At 45.9% G+C, this 21,996-nt stretch overlaps 1 protein-coding gene across 2 annotated transcripts in view; it reads left to right on the forward strand.

The window, feature by feature from the left end:
* The window catches only part of epha8 (eph receptor A8), a 637,160-nt gene that overhangs the window by 472,859 nt on the left and 142,305 nt on the right, over nucleotides 1-21,996 (forward strand). The window contains exons 8-9 of one of the 2 annotated variants that reach the window (XM_068017569.1): nucleotides 2,167-2,263; nucleotides 11,155-11,222. In XM_068017569.1, the coding sequence (XP_067873670.1) occupies nucleotides 2,167-2,263; nucleotides 11,155-11,222 (165 nt within the window). The remainder of the gene's footprint in view (nucleotides 1-2,166; nucleotides 2,264-11,154; nucleotides 11,223-21,996) is intronic. The other variant, XM_068017570.1, reaches the window with a different exon arrangement.

Below are 21,996 nucleotides of genomic sequence, written 5' to 3' on the forward strand. Positions count from 1 at the left end.
CCTGACACTAATGGAGTACACAGCCCCAACAGTACTTGATACTAATGGAGCACACAGTCCATAACAGAGCCCGACACTAATGGAGCACACAGTCCCTAACAGAGCCTGACACTAATGGAGTACACAGCCCCAACAGAGCCCGACACTAATGGAGTACACAGTCCCTAACAGAGCCCGACACTAATGGAGAACACAGTTCCTAACAGAGCCCGACACTAATGGAGATCACAGTCCCTAACAGAGCCTGACACTAATGGAGTACACAGCCCCAACAGAGCCCGACACTAATGGAGAACACAGTCCCTAACAGAGCCTGACACTAATGGAGTACACAGCCCCAACAGAGCCCGACACTAATGGAGAACACAGTCCCTAACAGAGCCGGACACTAATGGAGATCACAGTCCCTAACAGAGCCGGACACTAATGGAGTACACAGCCCCAACAGAGCCCGACACTAATGGAGAACACAGTCCCTAACAGAGCCTGACACTAATGGAGTACACAGCCCCAACAGAGCCCGACACTAATGGAGAACACAGTCCCTAACAGAGCCGGACACTAATGGAGTACACAGCCCCAACAGAGCCCGACACTAATGGAGAACACAGTCCCTAACAGAACCTGACACTAATGGAGTACACAGCCCCAACAGAGCCCGACACTAATGGAGAACACAGTCCCTAACAGAGCCCGACACTAATGGAGAACACAGTCCCTAACAGAGCCTGACACTAATGGAGTACACAGTCCCTAACAGAGCCCGACACTAATGGAGAACACAGTCCCTAACAGAGCCCGACACTAATGGAGCACACAGTCCCTAACAGAGCCTGACACTAATGGAGAACACAGTCCCTAATAGAGCCTGACACTAATGGAGTACACAGTCCCTAACAGAGCCTGACACTAATGGAGCACACAGTCCCTAACAGAGCCTGACACTAATGGAGTACACAGCCCCAACAGTACTTGATACTAATGGAGCACACAGTCCATAACAGAGCCCGACACTAATGGAGCACACAGTCCCTAACAGAGCCCGACACTAATGGAGCACACAGTCCCTAACAGAGCCTGACACTAATGGAGTATCCAGCCCCAACAGTACTTGATACTAATGGAGCACACAGTCCCTAACAGAGCCTGACACTAATGGAGCACACAGTCCATAACAGAGCCCGACACTAATGGAGCACACAGTCCCTAACAGAGCCCGACACTAATGGAGTACACAGCCCCAACAGTACTTGATACTAATGGAGCACACTGCCCCTAACAGAGCCCGACACTAACAGAGTACACAGTCCCTAACAGAGCCTGACACTAATGGAGCACAAACCACCAACAGAGCCTGACACCAATTCTCTTTCTGTGCCTTGTCAGGAGGAGCTGAGGTCAATTCGAGATTTATCACTGCATGCCCCTAGAAGAACGTTCATTGAGGGAAAGTGGGAGATGCACTGTGCTGATAACACAGATAATGCACATATTGTACATTGTGATAAGTGGGATTGACTGAAAAAATACACAAGCAAGCATTGTCTACGCTGATATCACTAAGTGGAGTTTATGGTCTGCATATTCAAGGTCACCACAATAACCAAAGGTGTTAGAATTCAGATAGCAAGGCAGTGAGGGTTAGAATCCTGGAGCCTAGTCTTTATACACTTACAAGCATTTATTTACAGTGACACACTTTCACATTGTGCACCTCCAACCAACAAACACATTTTCAGTCTACTGCTATATATATGAGCACAGATGAGTCCCCAATTATTACCCATGACCTGAATACAAATAACATCCAACTGATATACAATTAATACAAGGAGCATTAGTTTCAACTCTCATTTGTGATTAAACAACTATATAATATCTATCATAAGTACCCCAAAACTATTTAACTTGCTTTAAAATTGAGGTGTCTACTTCAAATACATTTTTTGAATAATATTGGTCTCCATGGCAATCATCATTGAAAAGTCACATAACTGGAACTTGGCTCCATATCTCATGTGTCCCAATCACTGGTTATTAAAGGAAAATATCAGATTGTTAATTTATTTTAATGATGCTTAATCATGGAGAGCAAGAACAAAATCCAAATATAGGTTCATGTTGTGACATCTTATTACATCAGCAGTGTTTCTCTCTGTCCTGTAGTGTCTCTCCGATATGACACCACCACAATCATCTGGATCTGCTTTGCCTTAGTGACTGGGCTCATCGTTCTCCTGGCAATGTTTATCTGCAGGAAAAGGTAAAATTAATGCAATAACATACTGAAATTGTATGTCGGAGGAGAACATTGCTCCATCAAGGCTATCTGTCATTTTGTTTATTGTAATTCAGGCAGCCAGATGCAGTGTTGGTTTGGTGCCATTCTGAAACAGGCCTTGAACACTCATCTTTTGACCTCTCAGAATGTATCTATTGACTGCTCGGTATCTCCAAACAATTTAATGCTTAAAGTTGATACGTATGGATGAGGAAGGGCATTTGGCCCCTCTTAATTCAGCCATCCTGAAGCATCATACACTTCCCCCATTTGGTTGTTTCTTAAACATATTTAACATTTAGACCTCCACCTTTCCAGCTTGAAGTCCATCCCAAATACTGATCATGCTCTGTGTGAAAAAGAATATCCTGATATCAGTCCTAAAGTTAAATTTTACTAGTTTGACCCTGTATCCCCTTGTCCTACTCACACAGTTTAATTTAATGTAATATTCCGGATGAATTTTGTGCATTCCTTTAATGATCTTATATCCCTTTATGAGATCACCTCCTAAACCTCATCTTTCCAGGTTGAACAGCCCAAGTCTGACCAGTCCCTCCTCATAACTCAAACCCAGTGGCTTTCTCTGCACTGCCTCCTGTGCTTGAAGGTCTCCTCTATTTCTTGGTGACCAGACCTAGACACAGTGGTCAAGCTGCTGTCTGACCAGAACCCTGCATAGTTTGACCATTACCTCCCATGATTGTATTCCACTGTATCAGCTGGAGTTCAACATCTGATTGGGTTTGTTGGTTGCTGCTCTGCATTGATTGGACTTTTTGATTGTACAAAGACTCTTGGTCTCTTTCAGCTTTATGCTTAACTCTTTCAGGAAGCATGAATGTTGCGCTTTGCACTTGTCTACATTAAATTTAATCTGCCATTGTTCAGTCCAATCACATATTCTGTTTAACTCATTCTGTAATCTCTGAGCTGCCTGTTTTGATTTGACTGCCGCTGTAAATCAGATGGGAACAACCATCACTCACCCGCTGCATCATTCAGTGTCCAAGTGCATAAACCCATTGAACATTCGGGAAAAACAATCTGTTGAAAGCTCTGAGCAACCTTGTTTACAAAGAAATGGTATCAGGAAGAAATTAGAAGCAAACATTACACTTAACTACTATCGTATTTTCATACGTGGAGCCTTGTGAAGCAACAAAAAGACTCAACAATTCACCAAATAAAATGGAATTGATCGGTCTAATACAGTAAATTTCTCCATTGGAAAGAAGGATAATTTCACTGCATTGAATGGTGGCAATTAATACAAGTGAGTTATGTCTGGATAGTTGACATGTGTATACACCATTGCAGAGAGGCTGAGCAGAGGTTCTTGGGATAATTGTCTCACTCAATTTAAACAAAATTGGCTGAATTTTCCCGTTGGGGTGGGAAACAGAAGTCGGGACTGTTTCTGGGAGCTGAACCCCACCCTTCCCCACCCCACCGTGAGGGAAATAGTTTAGCTTCATGATTTTCATGGGGTAACCCCCTAATTGATAGGGAGATGGGTTTGCTGTCCAATTAAAGGCTGCCGGGGCAGAAAAGGAAGTGAATCAGAGGAAGTGCAGCCCTGATTTAAACTCACCACAGCAGCCAATACTGAGGCTGCTGTTTGGCAGAAGGAAGAAATCTGCAGAGTTTGTCAAAGCCTTGGACAGCATTGGAGTCGAACCAGATCTCATAGGAAAGCCGGAGGCCTGGCGCCCTGGGCAGGGCTGTTCCTAAGTTCTCGGTGCAGACCTTGATGTCATACTCCAGGCCATGAGGGAGAGAGGGGAGGTCCTCTTCCTGGAGGGTGGGTGGAGGAGACCACCCACCCGGACCAAGGAGGCGTGGGTGGAGGTGACAGCCATGGTAAGTGGCCGGAATATGGTGAGAAGGACCTGGATCCAGTGTCGGAAGAGGTTCAATGACCTCATTTACTCTGGCTAGGTGAGTGCAACCCCCAACCCTCAGGACAAGCCTCTGGGTATTCACCATCTAGCAGACACACTATATGAGGAGCCTCAGGGTGCATGCTGCTCCTGAATATAGGAGGGCTGTGTGCCCAAGGCACTTACTGACCCCTCAGAATGGCTCAGAGCCAAAATGCTGCTGAGAGCCTGTCACCACTGAGATATGCAACTTCTAATGAATAGGGGCAGATGCCATTGGCCACAGAGCACAGCATTGCCTTACCTCACTCTCTTTTGTCCTTACAGGAGAAACAGGCACATAATGCCTGCGAGAGGGCCCAGACAGGAGGAGGGGTGTCATTTTGTCACCATAATACCCCAAGGGAGGAAGCAGTGATGGGGAGAGCCAGGATTGTGAACGAGGAGGAAGTTGGCCCTAGTGAGATGGGAGCACAGGATGGAGCTGGTGATTACAGACAGTAATGTGGTCATTACGGGAGGTGCAATCCACTCCACCCCATCTGAAAGTGTGTTGAGTACAGAGTAGCATTGGGGAGCCTCAGCACTGCAGAGGTTGCTACTCTCTTAGGCTGACTCTCATCTATTCTGCTGTGTCTCCCACAGGTGCATGTTTCCAGCTCAGGGTAGCTTCTCTCCCTCCCTCCATGGTCCCAGAGAGCAGGAAGCAGATGGAGAAGCATCATCACACCTTACAAGCGCACCAGTTACTAGCGTAGATACTCTCACCTCAGTGGGTCCTTGCACGCCTATAGATATGGTGGCACTGGGTGAGGATCATGGCACGAGTGTGAAGGAGGAGGTGCCAGAGGCGAAGCCAGCTGTGGGCAGTTCCTCTAGAAGGAGGGAGGACAGACACAACCCTGCTCAGCTGAGCACTGGTGCAGGGCCTCAGCAGTCACAAGAAAAGAGGCTCTGCCTTGATCAGCAGCAGGAGATGTGCTTCCGCGTGTCAGAGTTCCCTGAGGTAGTGCGTATCTTGAGCAGAGAATGGAGGAGTCCATCCAGCCCATGTGTACCACCAGGAGTCCATCCAGCTCATGTGCACCACCATGGCTCAGAGCTATGAGCACATGAGCTCCTCCATTGAGGGAGTGGCCAACCTCTTGGAGAGGCATATGCAGCATCACTCAGAGTGCATGCAGGAACTGCGCAGTGACGTCCACAGGATGCATACCACACTATCCAGCATGGACTGGTCAGTGGCACTGGTGGCGCAGAGATCTGTGGAGTAGATGCCTTGCATCCCAGCTGGTGTGCTCCTCCAGGTATCCGGACTGCCCAACAAGTGCTGAGAATGTCATGGAGGATGATTGGGGTACCTCCCATCACGGGGTGCCCTCATCATCCTCGGTCCCTCCAACTAATGCAGCAGGGCCAAGTGATGGAGGCTGCCCCTTCACTGATGCAGGTACAGTAGCCTCTCGAGATGCCCCCCTCCCCCGGGCACCTCCATGACAAGGACGACTGTCCCATGCATATCAGCTGCAAGCCAAGATGAGTAGGATACCTCCACTTCCTCTGAGGTCACTTGGAGAGAACTGCATAAGAGTAGCCGAGCTGGAAGGCTACAGCATTGCACAGTGCACTAAGTGGGTCACTGGTGTGTCTTCTTACTGTCTGTCTACTGTTTTCCTTTCTTTGCACTATATAAATGATGACACTTTAAGGCACACGTCTAGGACTCCTTTTAATTCTGGCATTACAGGAAATGTGGTATGAGGTGGTGAAGAAGATTATATGTTTCTCCATGGTGAGGACAAAACCCTTGGGGAAATATGCATCCTTCATTGACGTTAAGAGCTTGGATATTTTAGGGTGCATCTTCAATGGATGTGTTAGCACAGGTATCTCAGTCTGACTTCCATGTCATGCCCTTCATCCTGGATCAGATGGACTCAGGTGAAATATTCCTGAATCTTATGATCCCTGACATTGATGGCATCCTGACGAGCCTTTCATGCCGTGCGCTGGCCCACCACCTCTTTGTGTAGCTGGGACACCTCTCTGCTCAGCATCTTCTCCCACTGCCTCCTCTTCCTCCTCCTCTATGACTTCTGCTCCTGCTCTTCCCCTGATGAGCTCTCTGCCTCCAGGGCCTCACCGTCCTCAAGGTCCACACTTTTGCATGGCCATGTTATGGAGAGGGCAGCAGACCACCACAATGACCGAGACCCTTGCAGGATGGTATTGCAGGGCACCACCCGACCGGTCCAGGCACCAGAAGCATATCTTGAGAAGCCCGATGGCCGACTCAATGGTTATCATAGTGAGCAGATGGCATTGTTAATATTGCCTCTGTGCTTCTGTCTGGAGCACCCTCAGAGGGTTGAGTAGCCATCTCTTCATATCCCTTGTCCCAAAGGATCCATCCACGGACTTTGCAGATAGAGCGAAGAGATGCGGAGTTGCAGCACCCTGGACTGGTGGAGGATGAAGGAGTCATGGCAACTGCCAAAAAAGTGGAGGAAGCTCTTGTCGTGGTCGCAAACCAGTTGAATGTCGAGTGAATAGAAGCCCTTCTTGTTGATGAATCTGATTGGGCGATAGCTGGGTGCCTTGATGGCCACATGGGTTCTTCTTTTTTCTTCTTTGGCCTCCTTGTCTTGAGAGACAATGGGTAAGCGCCTGGAGGTGGACAGTGGTTTGTCAAGCAGCACCTGGAGTGGCTATAAAGGCCAATTCTAGAGTGACAATCTCTTTCACAGGTGCTGCAGATAAAATTGGTTGTCGGGGCTGTTACACTGTTGGCTCTCCCCTTGCACTTCTGTCTTTTTTCCTGCCAACTGCTAAGTCTCTTTGACTCGCCACACTTTAGCCCTGTCTTTATGGCTGCCCACCAGCTCTGGCTATCACTGGCAACTGACTCCCACGACTTGTGATCAATGTCACAGAACTTCATGTCGCTTTTGCAGACGTCTTGAAAGCGGAGACATGGACGGCCGGTGGGTCTGATACCAGTGACGAGCTCGCTGTACAATGTATCCTTGGGGATCCTGCCATCTTCCATGCGGCTCACATGGCCAAGCCATCTCAAGCGCCGCTGGCTCAGTAGAGTGCATATGCTGGGGATGTTGGCCGCCATAAGGACTTCTGTCTTGGAGATACGGTCCTGCCACCTGATGCCAATCGATGATATCCTGCACCTGGGGGAATCCAGCGATGGCAGCGAAACCCACTGCCCTCTATCCCTGTGAGGCAGTGTCTATCTGGAATTGAATGTACTGTCCAGCTCCTGTAAAGTCATCAGTGACCTGCGAGATGCAGAGGTGTGCAGCCATTTGCGAGATGCTACTAAGGTCTGCAGCTGATCCTTGGAAGGAGTCAGAAGCGAAGAAACTTAAGGCCACAGAGAGTTTGATGGCTGCTGGTAGGATATGGCAGCCAGTCCTGAGAGCGCGAAGTCTTCGACGACGAGGGCACCGTTATCTGTGACCATCTGCCTGGAGAGTCGCAGTCTCCTGCGGCACTGGGACTCTGTTATCTCCAGGTAGTTCCTTCTTTGGCGGTAGATACTATGCTGAGGGTATGGTGTCCGTTGGATGCCCCTCTTTCCTCTCCTGTACCCTCATGCTGCTCGTGGTGCTGCTCTACCTGTGGAGGGTGTTGCTCCTCATTGCCACTGGACCCGAAATCTGAGAGTCATGCCCCCCCATTGCTAGCTGTTCATTTCCCTGTGCTCAGCTGGTTGCCTAGTTTTTCTTGGTAGCCTTGCCCCCTGCTCTTCTGCCTCCACAATGTCATGAGGGTGATCACCCCCCTGCACTACCCGCGTGCTGATTGCCCACTCTCCCGTCACCTGTGATGTACCGGGGGCACCTGTTTCCCAAAGACCAGGTCACTCTCTGTGTCATTGACTATTTTAGGGGCCTAACGTGATACCCAGCTCCAGCCATGACTGGCAGCTGGTCAACCCCAGGCAGCACGTGCAACCTGTGCACCCTAGTGAAAATTTCAACCCCTTTTTAATACGCTGATAATGACCTCTTTAACTACTTTTAATTGGCCTGAATCGGGGATCAGGCAGAATCGTTGGGCCGCCCTCTACTCCCCGCCCGCCCAGTGAAGGCACCGGGAACGGGGTCACAGGCCAGCGTGGGTATTTTTGGGCTCTGTCCACCTCCATTCCCATCCCCGATGGGGCTCAAAAATTCAGCCCAATATCTCTGCAGTGACAGCCAGTTCCAAACATCTTGTAGGATCAAAAGGCTTCTGGCCTACTTGAACACTATTAAGTAGTCAAAGACTGTTTAGGTGTTGCTGTCAATTACTGGACACAATTAACTCTTTGGGAAATTTTCCAAATTTATCGGTAGCAAATTGGCCGCTGATGATGAAAATTCTGTCCCATGACTTGGTGGCGGGGGAGGGGGTAGTGTCACCTGCATGTCTAATTCTGCCATTGTGTTCTCATATAAAGTTCACTCAAGCACTTAGAGAGGTCACTGGGAAACAATCAGAAGCAGGAAATCTAGTTGTTCTTCCTAACTTAAGGAAGTTATATTTGAAGCAGAAGAATGTACAGGACTAGGGGAAGGCTTGGGGCAGTTAAGATTAGTTTGTGATTGATGCAGGACAGTAGGAGAGAGTAGCACAGTAGGATTAGTTTTGCCGTAATATAGGGCAATGGGAAAATAATGAGTTGATGGGATTAGTTTGCAATTGCTCTGGTAAAGAGGTGGCACAGATGTGATGGGCCAAATGACATCCTCGGTACTGTATATCACAACTATGCTTTGGTTCTCAGGGCGTTGCATTCATTTGGACCTTTCACAACCTCAACATGTCCTAAAGCGCTTTACAACCAATTAAGTAATTTTAAAGTGAAGTTACTGTTACAGCACGGTTTCACTAACAGTAATGAGATAACAGCCAGATAATCTGTTTTAGTGATGTTGGTTGAGAGATAAATATTGGCCAGGGACAACTCTCCTGTTCTTCTTCGAAATCGTGCTTTGGGATCTTTTACATCCAGCTGATCGGACAGATGTCTGTTTAACATCTCAACCAAAGGATGGTATCTGTGACGGTGCAATGCTCCCTCAACACTGCACTGGAAAGTCAGCCTGGATTTTGTACTCAAGTTTCTGGAGTGGGGCTTCAACAACAACAGCAACATGCATTTATATAGCATCTTTAATGTCGTAAAATGGCCAAAGACACGTCATATGAGTGTTATCAAACAAAATTTGACACTGAACTACATAAGGAGATATTAGGACATGTGCTGGGGGGTGGTTAGTGAGGGCGGAGGGAGGCATTTCAGTGGGGCAGCCTTTGCCTCCAGGAGGATCCTTCGTGGGCCACAGGGGTGTTTGGTCAAGAGAACCCATACCCACCCCCTGCCCCCTGAGCTCACAGGGAGGCCACCACCTCTTACTGGGAAGCCTCCCTACGTGGTGGAGGCCCCACCCCGCCACCGGGTAAAATACCTGTGGTGGTGGGAAGAGACCCTTAATTGACCTCTGGGCGGGAAGGCCGCCCTTGACCTTCCCCATCCCTGGTAAAATTCCATGGTGTCGGGAAGGCGGTGGGCACTTCCCACCTTCCCTCGCCATTTTATGCCCTTCCCCACCTCCCAGCCTGTCCCTAGAGGGAGAGAGCTGGTGAAAGCCAGCTGACTGAGAACTCAGTTTGTATTGTAATGTAGAGTTAGATTGAAGAACCCTCACACAGCCAGCAGAGTTTGCTGCTCCTGCTTTTGTTTTCAGCTAATCCAAAAATGAAAAATTACAGTGGTAGCACTATTGAAACATCTGGAATAGTTGTTAGTTTTAAGATCAGTCCTAAGGAATTTATATAAAATAACAAACGTTTACTGTTCATGGTTTTCTCACTTTTTCTCTCCCAATCTCATTTCTTTATTCTCCTTGTCCCTTTTTTTAGTTTTTGCTTTACTTTCACACTATTCTACTAAATACACCACAGTTCCACCTATCCAAGCCTGCTTTAAATTTCAAATGTTCAATACATTTTCTTTCTGCCTCGCTCTCCACTTTAAGCTGGAATGACTTTTTAAAAAGTATTTTGTTCCTTGAGAAAAACACTGACCCAGTTACACCAAGGTTGCAATCAGGCAACGGTCCTGCAGATCAAACTAACACAAATTTCATAACTTAATATGCTCCCTGGTTTAAATTTCCAATTACATGCTTTGTACTTTAACTATTACAAGAGGATCAGTATATTAGTAGTGCTCTGTGGCCTTAGCACTAACTGCCAGGAGCAGGAACAAGTTTCCAGTTTTAATCTATATTTATTTGTATATTGTGCTACAGATGTAGAAATGTGCACCAGTGTTGATCTCAGCCCTGCCCACATGAGTGATATATTTCTTACTCTAGTCATGATACAAGGAATTTGGATGGGTTGACTGACACAGGTTTGATACAATAACTGCCGATGCTGAATTTGAAAACTGCTTCATACAGTGGTAATGTGGCTGAGTGAAATGAGAATGGGACAGTTTCTGTAACGGGCAGTGATCTGCTCCGCCAGATTACCACCTGTGTGGTAATGATAGAAAATCATCCCAGTTTCCATCAAGGCAGGTATTCAGTTACAGGGCACACATCCAGCTGAGATCTGCCTAAAGCAATTCGTTCAATGAGGATTGTATTTTCTTTGCATTAGACAAGACAGAGGGAGAAGGCCAGCCAGAAAGCTGATATTAGCTTTCCTTTTTTGTGATGTGCCTTCACTATGTTTGACGTGAGATTCATTTTTTAACTACTGAGTATCAGAAAAGATTTTTTAGAAAACGATTCACTCTCGAAAACAATCAACACGATTCCAGACTGGTTCAATCACCATGTTGTTGCTGCAGAGTATATAAGAGTCATCAGAGAGATCTTAATCCCTCTGGGCTCGAGTTACATGTCAGCCACTGTTCTAAACTGACGCTCCCTCTGGGCACAACTGTGACTTTACTGAAACGTATTTTTCTTACAGAAGGTGTGGGTACAGTAAAGCATTTCAGGATCCCGATGAAGAAAAGATGTATTACCAAAATGGACATCGTAAGTACCAGGAGCAATAACATTCAATAAAGTTGAAATGAGCCTATGGAAAATGAATAGCCTTCTGGATACTATCACTGTCCATTTAAAGAATGCGACAAGTATTCCCCAAATTTTTAATTTCTTCTGATGATGTCTTAGGTCTGAGTAAGATATTGGGAACAGAAATCCACAGAACTATTAAATCATGATTGCAGGACAAGATACGTACAAGCTGCTAAAGAGCAAATACAGGCCTGATGCCAGGATACATCTCCTCATATACATACTGTTTCCAAACAACAACAGTAACTACACTTCAAAAGTACTTCATTGGCTGTAAAACACTTTGGTACATCCCAAGGTTGTGAAAGGCACTATATAAATGCAGGCTCTTTCTTTCTTTAATAGGTCTTCTGGTAGGAGAGTTGAGGACAAATATTTTGGAATCATTCAAGAAGGAACCTGCATTTACATGGTGCATATCACATCATATCTTGACATCCCAATGTGCTTTACAGCCAATGAAATGTTAGTCACTGTTGTGATGTAGGGAAACACGGCAGCAAACTTATGCGCAGCAAGGTTCCACAAATAACGAGATAACTAACCAGTTATTGGTTAGACTGAATGTTGACCAAGATATCAGGAGAACTCCCGTGTTCTTCAAATAGTGCCATAGGACCTTTTACATTCAGTTGAGAGGGCAAACAGGGCCTCTGTTTAATGTTTCATCAGAAAAGCAGTGCCTCCAGCAGTGCAGCACGCCCTCAGCCTCAATGATAGAAAGTTAACATGCAGGTACAGCAAGCAATCAGGAAGACAAATGGTTTTAGGCTTTATTGCGAGGGGGTGGGAGTGCAAGAATAAGAAAGTCTTGCTGCAATAGTACAGGGTTTGCTGAGACCACACCTGGAATACTTTGTACACAATTTGTTTCCTTAACTAAGAGGGGGTACAATGAAGGTTCACGAGATTGAGTCCTGGGATGAAAGGGCTCTCCAATTAGAGGAGATTGAGTAGTAGGGGCCGATGCTGTCTGGAGTTTAGAAGAATGAGAGTTAATTTCATTAAAACATATAAGATTCTGAGGGGACTTGACAGATGCTGAGAGGCTGTTTTCCCTAGCTGAAGAGTCTAGAACTAGGGGTCATAATCTCAGAATAAGGGGTCAGCCCTTATCAGAGGTCTGCAATGAAAAGAAATTTATTCATTCGGAGAGTTGTGAATTCTCTACCCCAGAGAGCTGTGGATGCTCAATTGTTGAGTTTATTCAGAACTCTGATAGATTTTTGGGCACTAAGGGAATCATGGGATATGGTGGGAAAGTGGAATTGAAGTAAAAGGTCAGCCCATAATCATATTGAATGGTGGAACAGGCTCAACGGGCCACATTAACTACTCCTGCTCCTGTATCTTATGTCTTTGTTCCTGGAGGGGGATTATCCTGCAACCTTCCGACTTAAAGGTGAGAATGCTACCAATTGAGCTAAGAGGCAGATTGCCGTTGTTAAATGTTTCTGCAGTAAGATAGACTAGATGGCCAAAAGACCCCTCTCTTCAGCAAAGAAGGAAGAAAGGACTACCATTTATAAAGTGCCCTACAACATCCTTGGGACGTCACAAAGAACTTTACAATGAATGGATTAACTGATCAACAGTGCTTGTTGTTACGTAGACAAGTACATAAGCCAATTTTCACACAACAAAATCCTACAACTAGCAAATGAATTAATGACCAAATAATCAGTGTCCAAATGATCCATCTCCAACTCTTCCCATCACTTCCTCAATTTCTATGGGGCATGGTATTAATCAGCAGATTAGAGAAGCATGTGGCATGGGTAATACAGTAATCATGGGTGAGTTCAATCTGCGTATAGACTGGGTAAACCGAATGAGCACTAATGCTGTGGAGGATGAGTTTCTGGAGTGTGTTAGGGATGGTTTTTAAGAGCAACATGTTGCAGAACCGGCTAGAGAACAGGCTATTTTAGATCTAGTATTATGTAATGAGAAAGGGCTAATTAATAATCTTGTTGTAAAAGAACCTTTAGAGAGAAGTGACCATAATATGATAGAATTTTAAGATTAAAAGAAAAGGCCTATAAAGTTGTCAGAAATAGTAGTAAACCTGAAGATTGGGAGGATTTTAGAATACAGCAAAGGAGGATGAAGAAACTGATAAAGAAAGGGAGAATAGAGTATGAATCTAAGCTAGCAAACAATATCAAAACAGACTGTAAAAGCTTCTATAGGTATGTAAAAAGGAAACGTTTGGCTAAGACAAATGTGGGTCCATTACAAGCAGGGTCAGGAGAATTTATAATGGGAAAAAGAGAAATGGCACAGAAGCTAAATGATTATTTTGTGTCTGTCTTCACTGAGAAAGATACAAGAAATCTCCCAGAATTAGAGATCCAGGGATCAGGGAGAATGAGGAATTGAAGGAAATTAGCATTAGTAAGAAGATTGTATTGGAGTAATTAATGGGGCTGAAGGTTGATAAGTCCACAGGACCTGATATTCTACATCCCAGAGTATTGAAAAAGGTATCAGTTCTGATGAAGGGTCACTGACCTGAAACATTAACTCTGCTTCTCTCTCCACAGATGCTGCCAGACCTGCTGAGTATTTCCAGCATTTCTTGTTTTTATTTCAGATTTCCAGCATCTGCAATATTTTGCTTTTATTGAAAGAGGTAGTTATGGAGATAGTGGATGCATTGGTGATCATCTTCCAAAATTCTATAAATTCTGGAGCAGTTCCTGCAGATTGGAAGGTAGCAAATGTCACCCCATTGTTTAAGAAGGGAGATAGAGAGAAAACAGGGAATTACAGACCTGTTAGCCTTATGCCAGTCATGGGAAAATGCTAGAATCTATTCTAAAGGATGTGATAAATGGACACTTGGATAATAATGATCTGATTGGGCATAGTCAACATGGATTTATGAATGGGAAATCATGTTTGACAAACCTGTTGGAGTTTTTTGAGGATGTTACCAACAGAATTGATAAAGGGGAGTGGGTGGATGTGGTATACTTGGATTTTCAGAAGGCTTTTGATAAAGTCCAACACAGGAGGTTGGTTAGCAAAATTAAGGCACATGGGATAGGAGATAATATACTGGCATGGAATAAGGATTGGTTAACAGGTAGAAAACAGAGAGTAGGAATAAACGGGCCATTCTTGCGTTGGCAGGCTGTGACTCATGGGGTACCGCAGGGATCAGTGCTTGGGCCCCAGCTGTTCACAATATGTATCAATGATTTGGATGTGGGGACCAAATGTAGTATTTCCAAGTTTGCAGTTGACACAAAATTAGGTGGCAACGTGTGTTGTGAGGAAGATGCAAAACGGCTTCAAGGAGATTTGGACAGACTTAGTGAGTGGGCAAGAATATGGCAGATGGAATATAATGTGGAAAAATGTGAGTTTATCCACTTTGGTAGGAGGAATAGATGTGCAGAGTATTTCTTAAATGGTAAGAGATTAAAAAGTGTAGATGTACAAAGGGACCTTTGTGTCCTCGTCAGTAAGTCACTGAAAGCTAACATGCAGGTGCAACAAGCAATTAAAAAATTAAAAAGGCTGATGGTATGTTAGCCCTTATCGTAAGAGGATTTGAGTACGGGAGTAGTGAAGGCTTGCATCAATTGTATAGAACCTGTGTTGCACCGCACCTGGAGTACTGTGTGCAGTTTTGGTCCCCTTACCTTAGGAAGGATATTATTGCCATAGAGTGAGTGCAACGAAGGTTCACTCGACTTGTTCCCAGGATGGCGGGACTGTCCTCTGAAGAGAGATTGGGGAAACTGGGCTTGTATTCTCTAGAGTTTCGAAGAATGAGAGGTGATCTCATTGAAACCTACAAAATACTGAAAGGGATGCAGCTAAGATGTTTCCCCTGGTTGGGGAGTCTAGAACCAGGGGACACAATTTCAAAATAAGGGGGAAGCCTCTTCGGATAGAGTTGAGGAGAAATTTCTTTACTCAGAGGTTTTGAATCTTTGGAATTCTCTACCCCAGAGGGCTGTGAAAGCTCAGTCATTGAGTATGTTTAAAGCAGAGATTGACAGATTTCTATATACCATGACATAAGGGGATATGAGGATACTGTGGGAAAAAGGCTATGAAGTGGATGATCAGCCATGATCGTATTGAATGGCGGGGCAGGCTCGATGGGCTGAATGGCCTACTCCTGCTCCTATATTCCTATGTTCTCTGTCTCCATTTCTGGGGATAAATTTTCTGCCAATATCAACTATAAACCTACTGACTCCCACAGTTACCTCAACTACACTTACGCCCAGCTGACTTCCTGTAAGGACTCAACTCCGTTCTCCCAGTTTCTCCATCTCCATTGCACGTGTTCTTACGATGCCACCTTCCACACCAGTGCTTCCGAAATGCCTTTTTCCTCAATCGCGGAATCCTCCCCACCATAGTTGACAGGGCCCTTGACCCCTGTCCGCTCTATTTTCCACACATCTGCTCTCAACCCTTCCTGTCTCTTGCAGAACCATAGAAAAATAGGAGCAGGAGTAGGCCATTCGGCCCTTCAAGCCCTTTAGCCCTAAGAACTATATCTAACTCTTTCTTGAATATAATTAATGATTTGGCCTCAGCTGCTTTCTGTGGTAGAGAATTTCAGAGTCACCACTCACTGGGTCAATAAACCCCTCCTCATCTCAGTCCTAAATGGCTTACCCCTTCTCTTTAGACTGTGACCCCTGGTCCTGGACTTCCCCGCCATCGGGAACATCCTTCCTGCATCTAGTCTGTCCAGTCCTGTTAGAATTTTGCAGGTTTCTATGAGATCCCCTCTCATTCTTCTAAACTCTAGCGAATACAAGCCTAATCGACCCAATCTCTCTTCATACGTCAGTTCTACCATCCCAGAAAGCAGTCTGGTGCACCTCCGCTGCACTCCCTCCATGGCAAGAACATCCTTCCTCGGATAAGGAGATCAAAACTGTACACAGTACTCCGGATGTGGTCTCACCAAGGCCTTGTAGAATTGTAGCAAGACATCCTTGCTTCTGCTCCTATTTCTTATGTTCTTACGTACTCGAATCCTCTCGCTATGAAGGCCAATATACCATTTGCCTTCTTAACTGCCTGCTGCACCTGCATGCTTACTTTCAGCCACTGGTGTACAAGGACGCCCAGGTCTTGCTGCACCTCCCCCTTTCCCAATCTATTGCCGTTCAGATAACAATCTGCCTTTCTGTTTTTGCCACCAAAGTGGATAACCTCACATTTATCCACATTATACTGCATCTGCCATGTATTTGCCCGCTCACTCAACTCAAATCACATTGGAGTTTCTCTGCATCCTCCTCACAGCTCACACTCCCACCCAGCTTTGTGTCTCTGCAAACTTGGATATATTACATTTAATTCCCTCATCTATATCATTAATATATATTGTGAATAGCTGGGGTCCTAACACTGATCCCTGCGGTACCCCACTAGTCACTCCCTGCCACTCGGAAAAAGACCCGTTTATTCCTACTCTTTGTTTCCTGTCTGCCAACCAATTCTCTATCCACCTTACCCCATGTGCTTTAATTTTGCACGCTAATCTCATGGTGGGACCTTATCGAAAGCCTTCTGAAAAGTCCAAATACACCACATCCACTGGTTCTCCCTTATCTATTCTACTAGTTACATCTTCAAAAAATTCCAGTAGATTTGTCAAGCATGATTTCCCTTTCGTAAATCCATGTTGACTTTGTCCGATCCTGTCATTGTTTTCCAAGTGCTCTGCTATTACATCTTTTACAATGGACTCTCGCATTTTCCCCACTACTGATGTCAGGCTAACCGGTCTATAATTTCCTGTTTTCTCTCTACCTCCTTTTTTAAATTGTGGGGTTACATTAGCTACTGTTCCAGAGTCTATAGAATTTTGAAAAATGACCAGCAATGCATCTACTGTTTCTCGGATCATTTTCTTAATTACTCTGGGATGTAGATTATCAAGCCCTGGGGATTCGTCGCCCGTCAATTTCCGTCACACCATTTCCCTACTAAGACTGATTTCATACAGTTCCTCCTTCTCAATAGACCCTATGTTCCCCAACATTTCTGGGAGGTAATTTGTGTCCTCCTTTGTGAAGACAGAACCAAAGTATGTATTTAGTTGGTCTGCCATTTCTTTGTTCCCCATTATAAATTCCCCCATTTCTGACTGTAAGGGACCCACATTTGTCTTCACTAATCTTTTTCTTTTCACGTATCTCTAGAAGCTTTTACCGTCAGTTTTTATTTTCTCTGCAAGCTTACTCTCATACTCTATTTTCCCCTTCTTAATCAATCCCTTTGCCCTCCCTTGCTGAATTCTAAACTACTCCCAATCCTCAGGTTTGCTGCTTGTTCTGGCCATTTTATATTTCTCCTCCTTGGATCTAATACTATCCCTAATTTCTTTTGTAAGGCACAGTTGAGCCACCCTTCCTGTTTTATTTTTGCGCCAGACAGGAATGAACAATTGTTGTAATTCATCTATGTGTTCTTTAAATGCTAGCCATTGCCTATCCACTGTCAGCCCTTTAAGTAACGTTCCCCAATCTATCATAGCCAACTCGTGCCTCATACCATCATAGTTTCCTTTATTTAGATTCAGGACTCTAGTCTCGGAATCAACTCTCTCACTCTCCATCCTAATGAAGAATTCCATCATGTTAGGGTTCATAGAATCATAGAAAGTTTAAGGCACAGAAAGAGGCCACTTAGCCCATCGTATCTGTGCTGGGTTCCCCTTGTCCTCGCCTTCCACCCCACCAGCCTCCACATTCAACACATAATCCTCTGCTATTTCTGCCACCTCCAGCGTGATGTAACCACCAAACACATCTCACCCTCCTGTCCTCTTTCAGCATTCTGAAGCCTCCCTCTGCTACACTCTGAGGAAACCAACAAGAGGAAAAAATATACTTGACCTCTTCCTCACCATTATGCCTGCCACAGATGCATCTGTCCATGACATATATTGATAGGAGTGACCACCGCACAGTCCTTGAGGAGACAAAGTTTCATCTTTACATTGAGTATACCCTCCATCGTGTTGTGTGGCACTAACACCATGCTAAATGGGATTAACTTCAAACAGATCTAGCAATGCAAAACTGGGCATCCATGAGGCGCTCTGGGCCATCAGCAGCAGAATTGTACTCAACCACAATCTGTAGCCTCATGGCCCGGCATATCCCCATTGTACCATTACTAACAAACCAGGGGACCAACCCTGGTTCAATAATGAGTGTAGGATGGCATGCCAGGAGCAGCATCAGGCATACCTCAAAATGAGGTGTCAATCTGGTGAAGCTACAACGTCGGACTACTTGCATGCTAAACAGCGTAAGCAGCATGCGATAGACAGAGCTAACCAACAGATCAGATCTCAGCTCTGCAATCATGTCACAACCAGTCGTGAATGGTGGTGGACAATTAAACAACTAACTGGAGGAGGTGGTTCCACAAATATCCCCATTCTCAATGATGGGGGTGCCCAGCACATCAGTACAAAAGATAAGGCATTTGCAACAGTCTTCAGCCAGAAGTGCCAAGTGGATGACCCATCTTGATCTCCTGAAGTCCCCAGCATCACAGATGCCAGTCTTCAGCCAATTCGATTCACTCCGTGTGATATCAAGAATCGACTCAAAGCATTGGATACTGCAAAGGTTATCAGCCCTGACAACATTCCGGCAATAGTACTGAAGACTCCAGAACTTGCTTCACCCCTAGCCAAGCTGTTCCAGTACAGCTACAACAGTGGCATCTACTGGCAACATGGAAAATTGCCCAGGTATGTTCTGTACACAAAAGGCAGGACAAGTCCAACCCAGCCAATTACCGCTCCATCAGTCTACTCTCAATCATTAGTAAAGTGATGGAAGATGTCATCGATAGTGCTATCAAGTGGCACTTGCTTAGCAATAACCTGCTCTCTGAAGCTCAGTTTGGGTTCTGCCAGGGCCACTCAGCTCCAAACCTCATTACAGCCTTGGTTCAAACATGGACAAAAGAGCTGAACTCAAGAGGTGAGGTGAGAGTGACTGTTCTTGACATCATGGCAGCATTTGACCGAGTATGGCATCAAGGACCCCTTGCAAAACTGGAGTCAATGGGAATCAGGGGGAAAACTCTCTGCTGGTTGGAGTCATACCTAGTGCAAAGGAAGATGGTTGTGGTTGTTGGAGGTCAATCATCTCAGCTCCAGGATATCACTGCAGGAGTTCCTCAGGGTAGTGTCCTCGGCCCAACCATCTTCAGCTGCTTCATCAATGACCTACCTTCAATTATAAGGTCGGAAGTAGGGATGTTTGCTGATGATTGCATAATTTTCAGCACCATTCATGACTCCTCAGATACTGAAGCAGTCCTTGTAGAAATGCAACAAGACCTGGATGATATCCAGGCTTGGGCTGATAAGTAGCAAGTAACATTTGCGCCACACAAGTGCTAGGCAATGACCATCTCCAACAAGAAAGAATCAAACCATCTCCCCTTGACATTCAATGACATTACGGTCGCTGAATCCCCCACTGTCAATATCCTGGCGGTTATCATTGACCAGAAACTGAATTGGACTAGCCATTTAAATGCCATGGCTACAAGAGCAGGTCAGAGGCTAGGAATCCTGCAGTGAGTAACTCATCTCCTGCCTCCCCAAAGCCCGTCCACCATCTACAAGGCACATGTCAGGCGTGTGATGGAATACTCTCCACTTGCCTGGATGGGTGTGGTTCCAAAAACACTCAAGAAGTTCGACACCATCCAGGACAAAGCAACCCGCTTGATAGCACCCCATCCACAAACATTCATTCCCTCCACCACCGACGCACAGTGGCAGCAGCGTATACCATCTACAAGATGCACTGCAGCAACGCACCAAGACTGCTTAGATAGTACCTTCCAAACCTGCGACCTCTACCACCGAGAAGGACGAGGGCAGAAGACGCATGGGAACTCCACCACTTGCAGGTCCCCCTCCAAGTTACACACCATCCTGACTTGGAACTGTATTGCTGTTCCTTCACTGTCGCTGGGTCAAAATCCTGGAACTCTCTTCCTTACAACATTTTGGGTGTACCTACCCCACTTGGACTACAGCGGTTCAAGAAGGCAGCTCAACACCACCTTCGCAAGGGCAATTAGGGATGGGCAATAAATGCTGTCCCACCCAGTGACGCCCACATCCCATGAATGAATTAAAAAAACCTCTGGTCCACCCCTTAATTACTCCCAAAACCCTCTCCCCTTTCCACGGCACCTTCCCATGCAGGTGCAGGAGATGTTAGACTTGCTTTTTTACCTTCTCCTTTCTCACTGTCCAAGGCTGCAAACACTCCTTCCAGGTGAACTGGTAATTCTTTCAGTGTAGTATGCTGTATCGCTGCTCACAATGTGGTCTCATCTACATTGGGGAAACTAAACATAGATTGGGTGACCACTTTGCAGAGCACCTCCATTCAGTTTACAAGTGTAACCTCAAGCTTCCAGTTGTCATTTTAATTCTCTGCTCCACTCCCACTCTGACCTCTATGACTTCAGCAACCAATATTGTTCCAATGAAGCTGGATTAGGCATTTTACAATCTTCCGGACTCAATATTGAGTTCAACAGTTTGAGACTGTAACCTCTGCTACTGTTTGTTTTTGCATGGCAGCTGTTGGTAATGTTTCAGCATTTTCCCATTAGCACCTCCTCTAGCCAGAGCTTTGTTTCTTTACCTGCCCCACTTTCCCCCAACCTTACACCATCATCTCTTTCCTTATTTATTCACTCCTGCCTTCCACCCTATCACAGACCTTCCCATTTGTTCTTTCCCTCCCCTTCCCTTGCCTCTGTACTTGCTTTAGACCTTTTACATCGCTAACTTTTTCCAGTTCTGATGAAAGGTCATCAACCTAAAACATCAGGCTGGATTTTACAAGCCCGATGGTGATGGACTGGATGGAGGGAGGAGTCAGAATATTGTGACAGAAAGGTGTCGGGAGGGAAACCTGATGTCTTTACATTGCAACCGGATATTCCGAAGGGCAGCCGGCAGGGAGGGAGGACCTTGTGCTGAAATATGGCAGGAAGGTAATTAAGCCTATTTAACAGGGACTTAACTGCAATTTACCAGGGATTTTGAACTTTAGAAAGAGTGCACGGGAACTATGGAACTTCAGAGCCTCACCAGGTATAAGGAGGCAGTGGATTAGTGGGAGATCAGTGCTGGCTGCAGACGGCAGCCATTGGGAATGCTAGCTTGGCTTGGCAGGGAGGATGGAATGGTGTGGGCATTGGCATTGGCAGTTGGGAGCAGGGACAAACTTGCCAGCACAGCAGGGGCATACAGCATGAGTGCCATCTTGGAATTGGCAGTAATGTGAATAGAGCAGGGTGGAGGGGGTGAAAAGCCCTGGAAACTGAGTGCAGCTCTCTGCCATGGGCCTCATTCACAGGCTTCGAAACCTTCAGTGAGGAGGAGCCTCAGACAGAGAGAGAGCTGCAGCCACAGGCAGGGCCAGCAGCAAACCGAGGCCCAACAGGAGCTTCAGACTTGGAGGGGGAACGCAGGAGGGGGGCGCAGCGGGGCAGAAGAGGTTACCCACCAGAGAGGGTCTATCGTCAAAGGCTCAGCTTCCTGAAAATGTCAGAGCACCAGTGTCGCCAAAGACTCCGCCTCTCCAGGGAGGCTGTCATTGAGCTGTGTGACATGATGGAGGATGAGCTGAGCCATAGAAAGATAGAAAATAGGAGCAGGAGTAGGCAATTCGGCCCTTCGAGCCTG

The sequence above is a fragment of the Heterodontus francisci genome, chromosome 37 (genome assembly GCF_036365525.1).
Source record: "Heterodontus francisci isolate sHetFra1 chromosome 37, sHetFra1.hap1, whole genome shotgun sequence".
Classification (NCBI taxonomy): Eukaryota; Metazoa; Chordata; class Chondrichthyes; order Heterodontiformes; family Heterodontidae; genus Heterodontus; species Heterodontus francisci.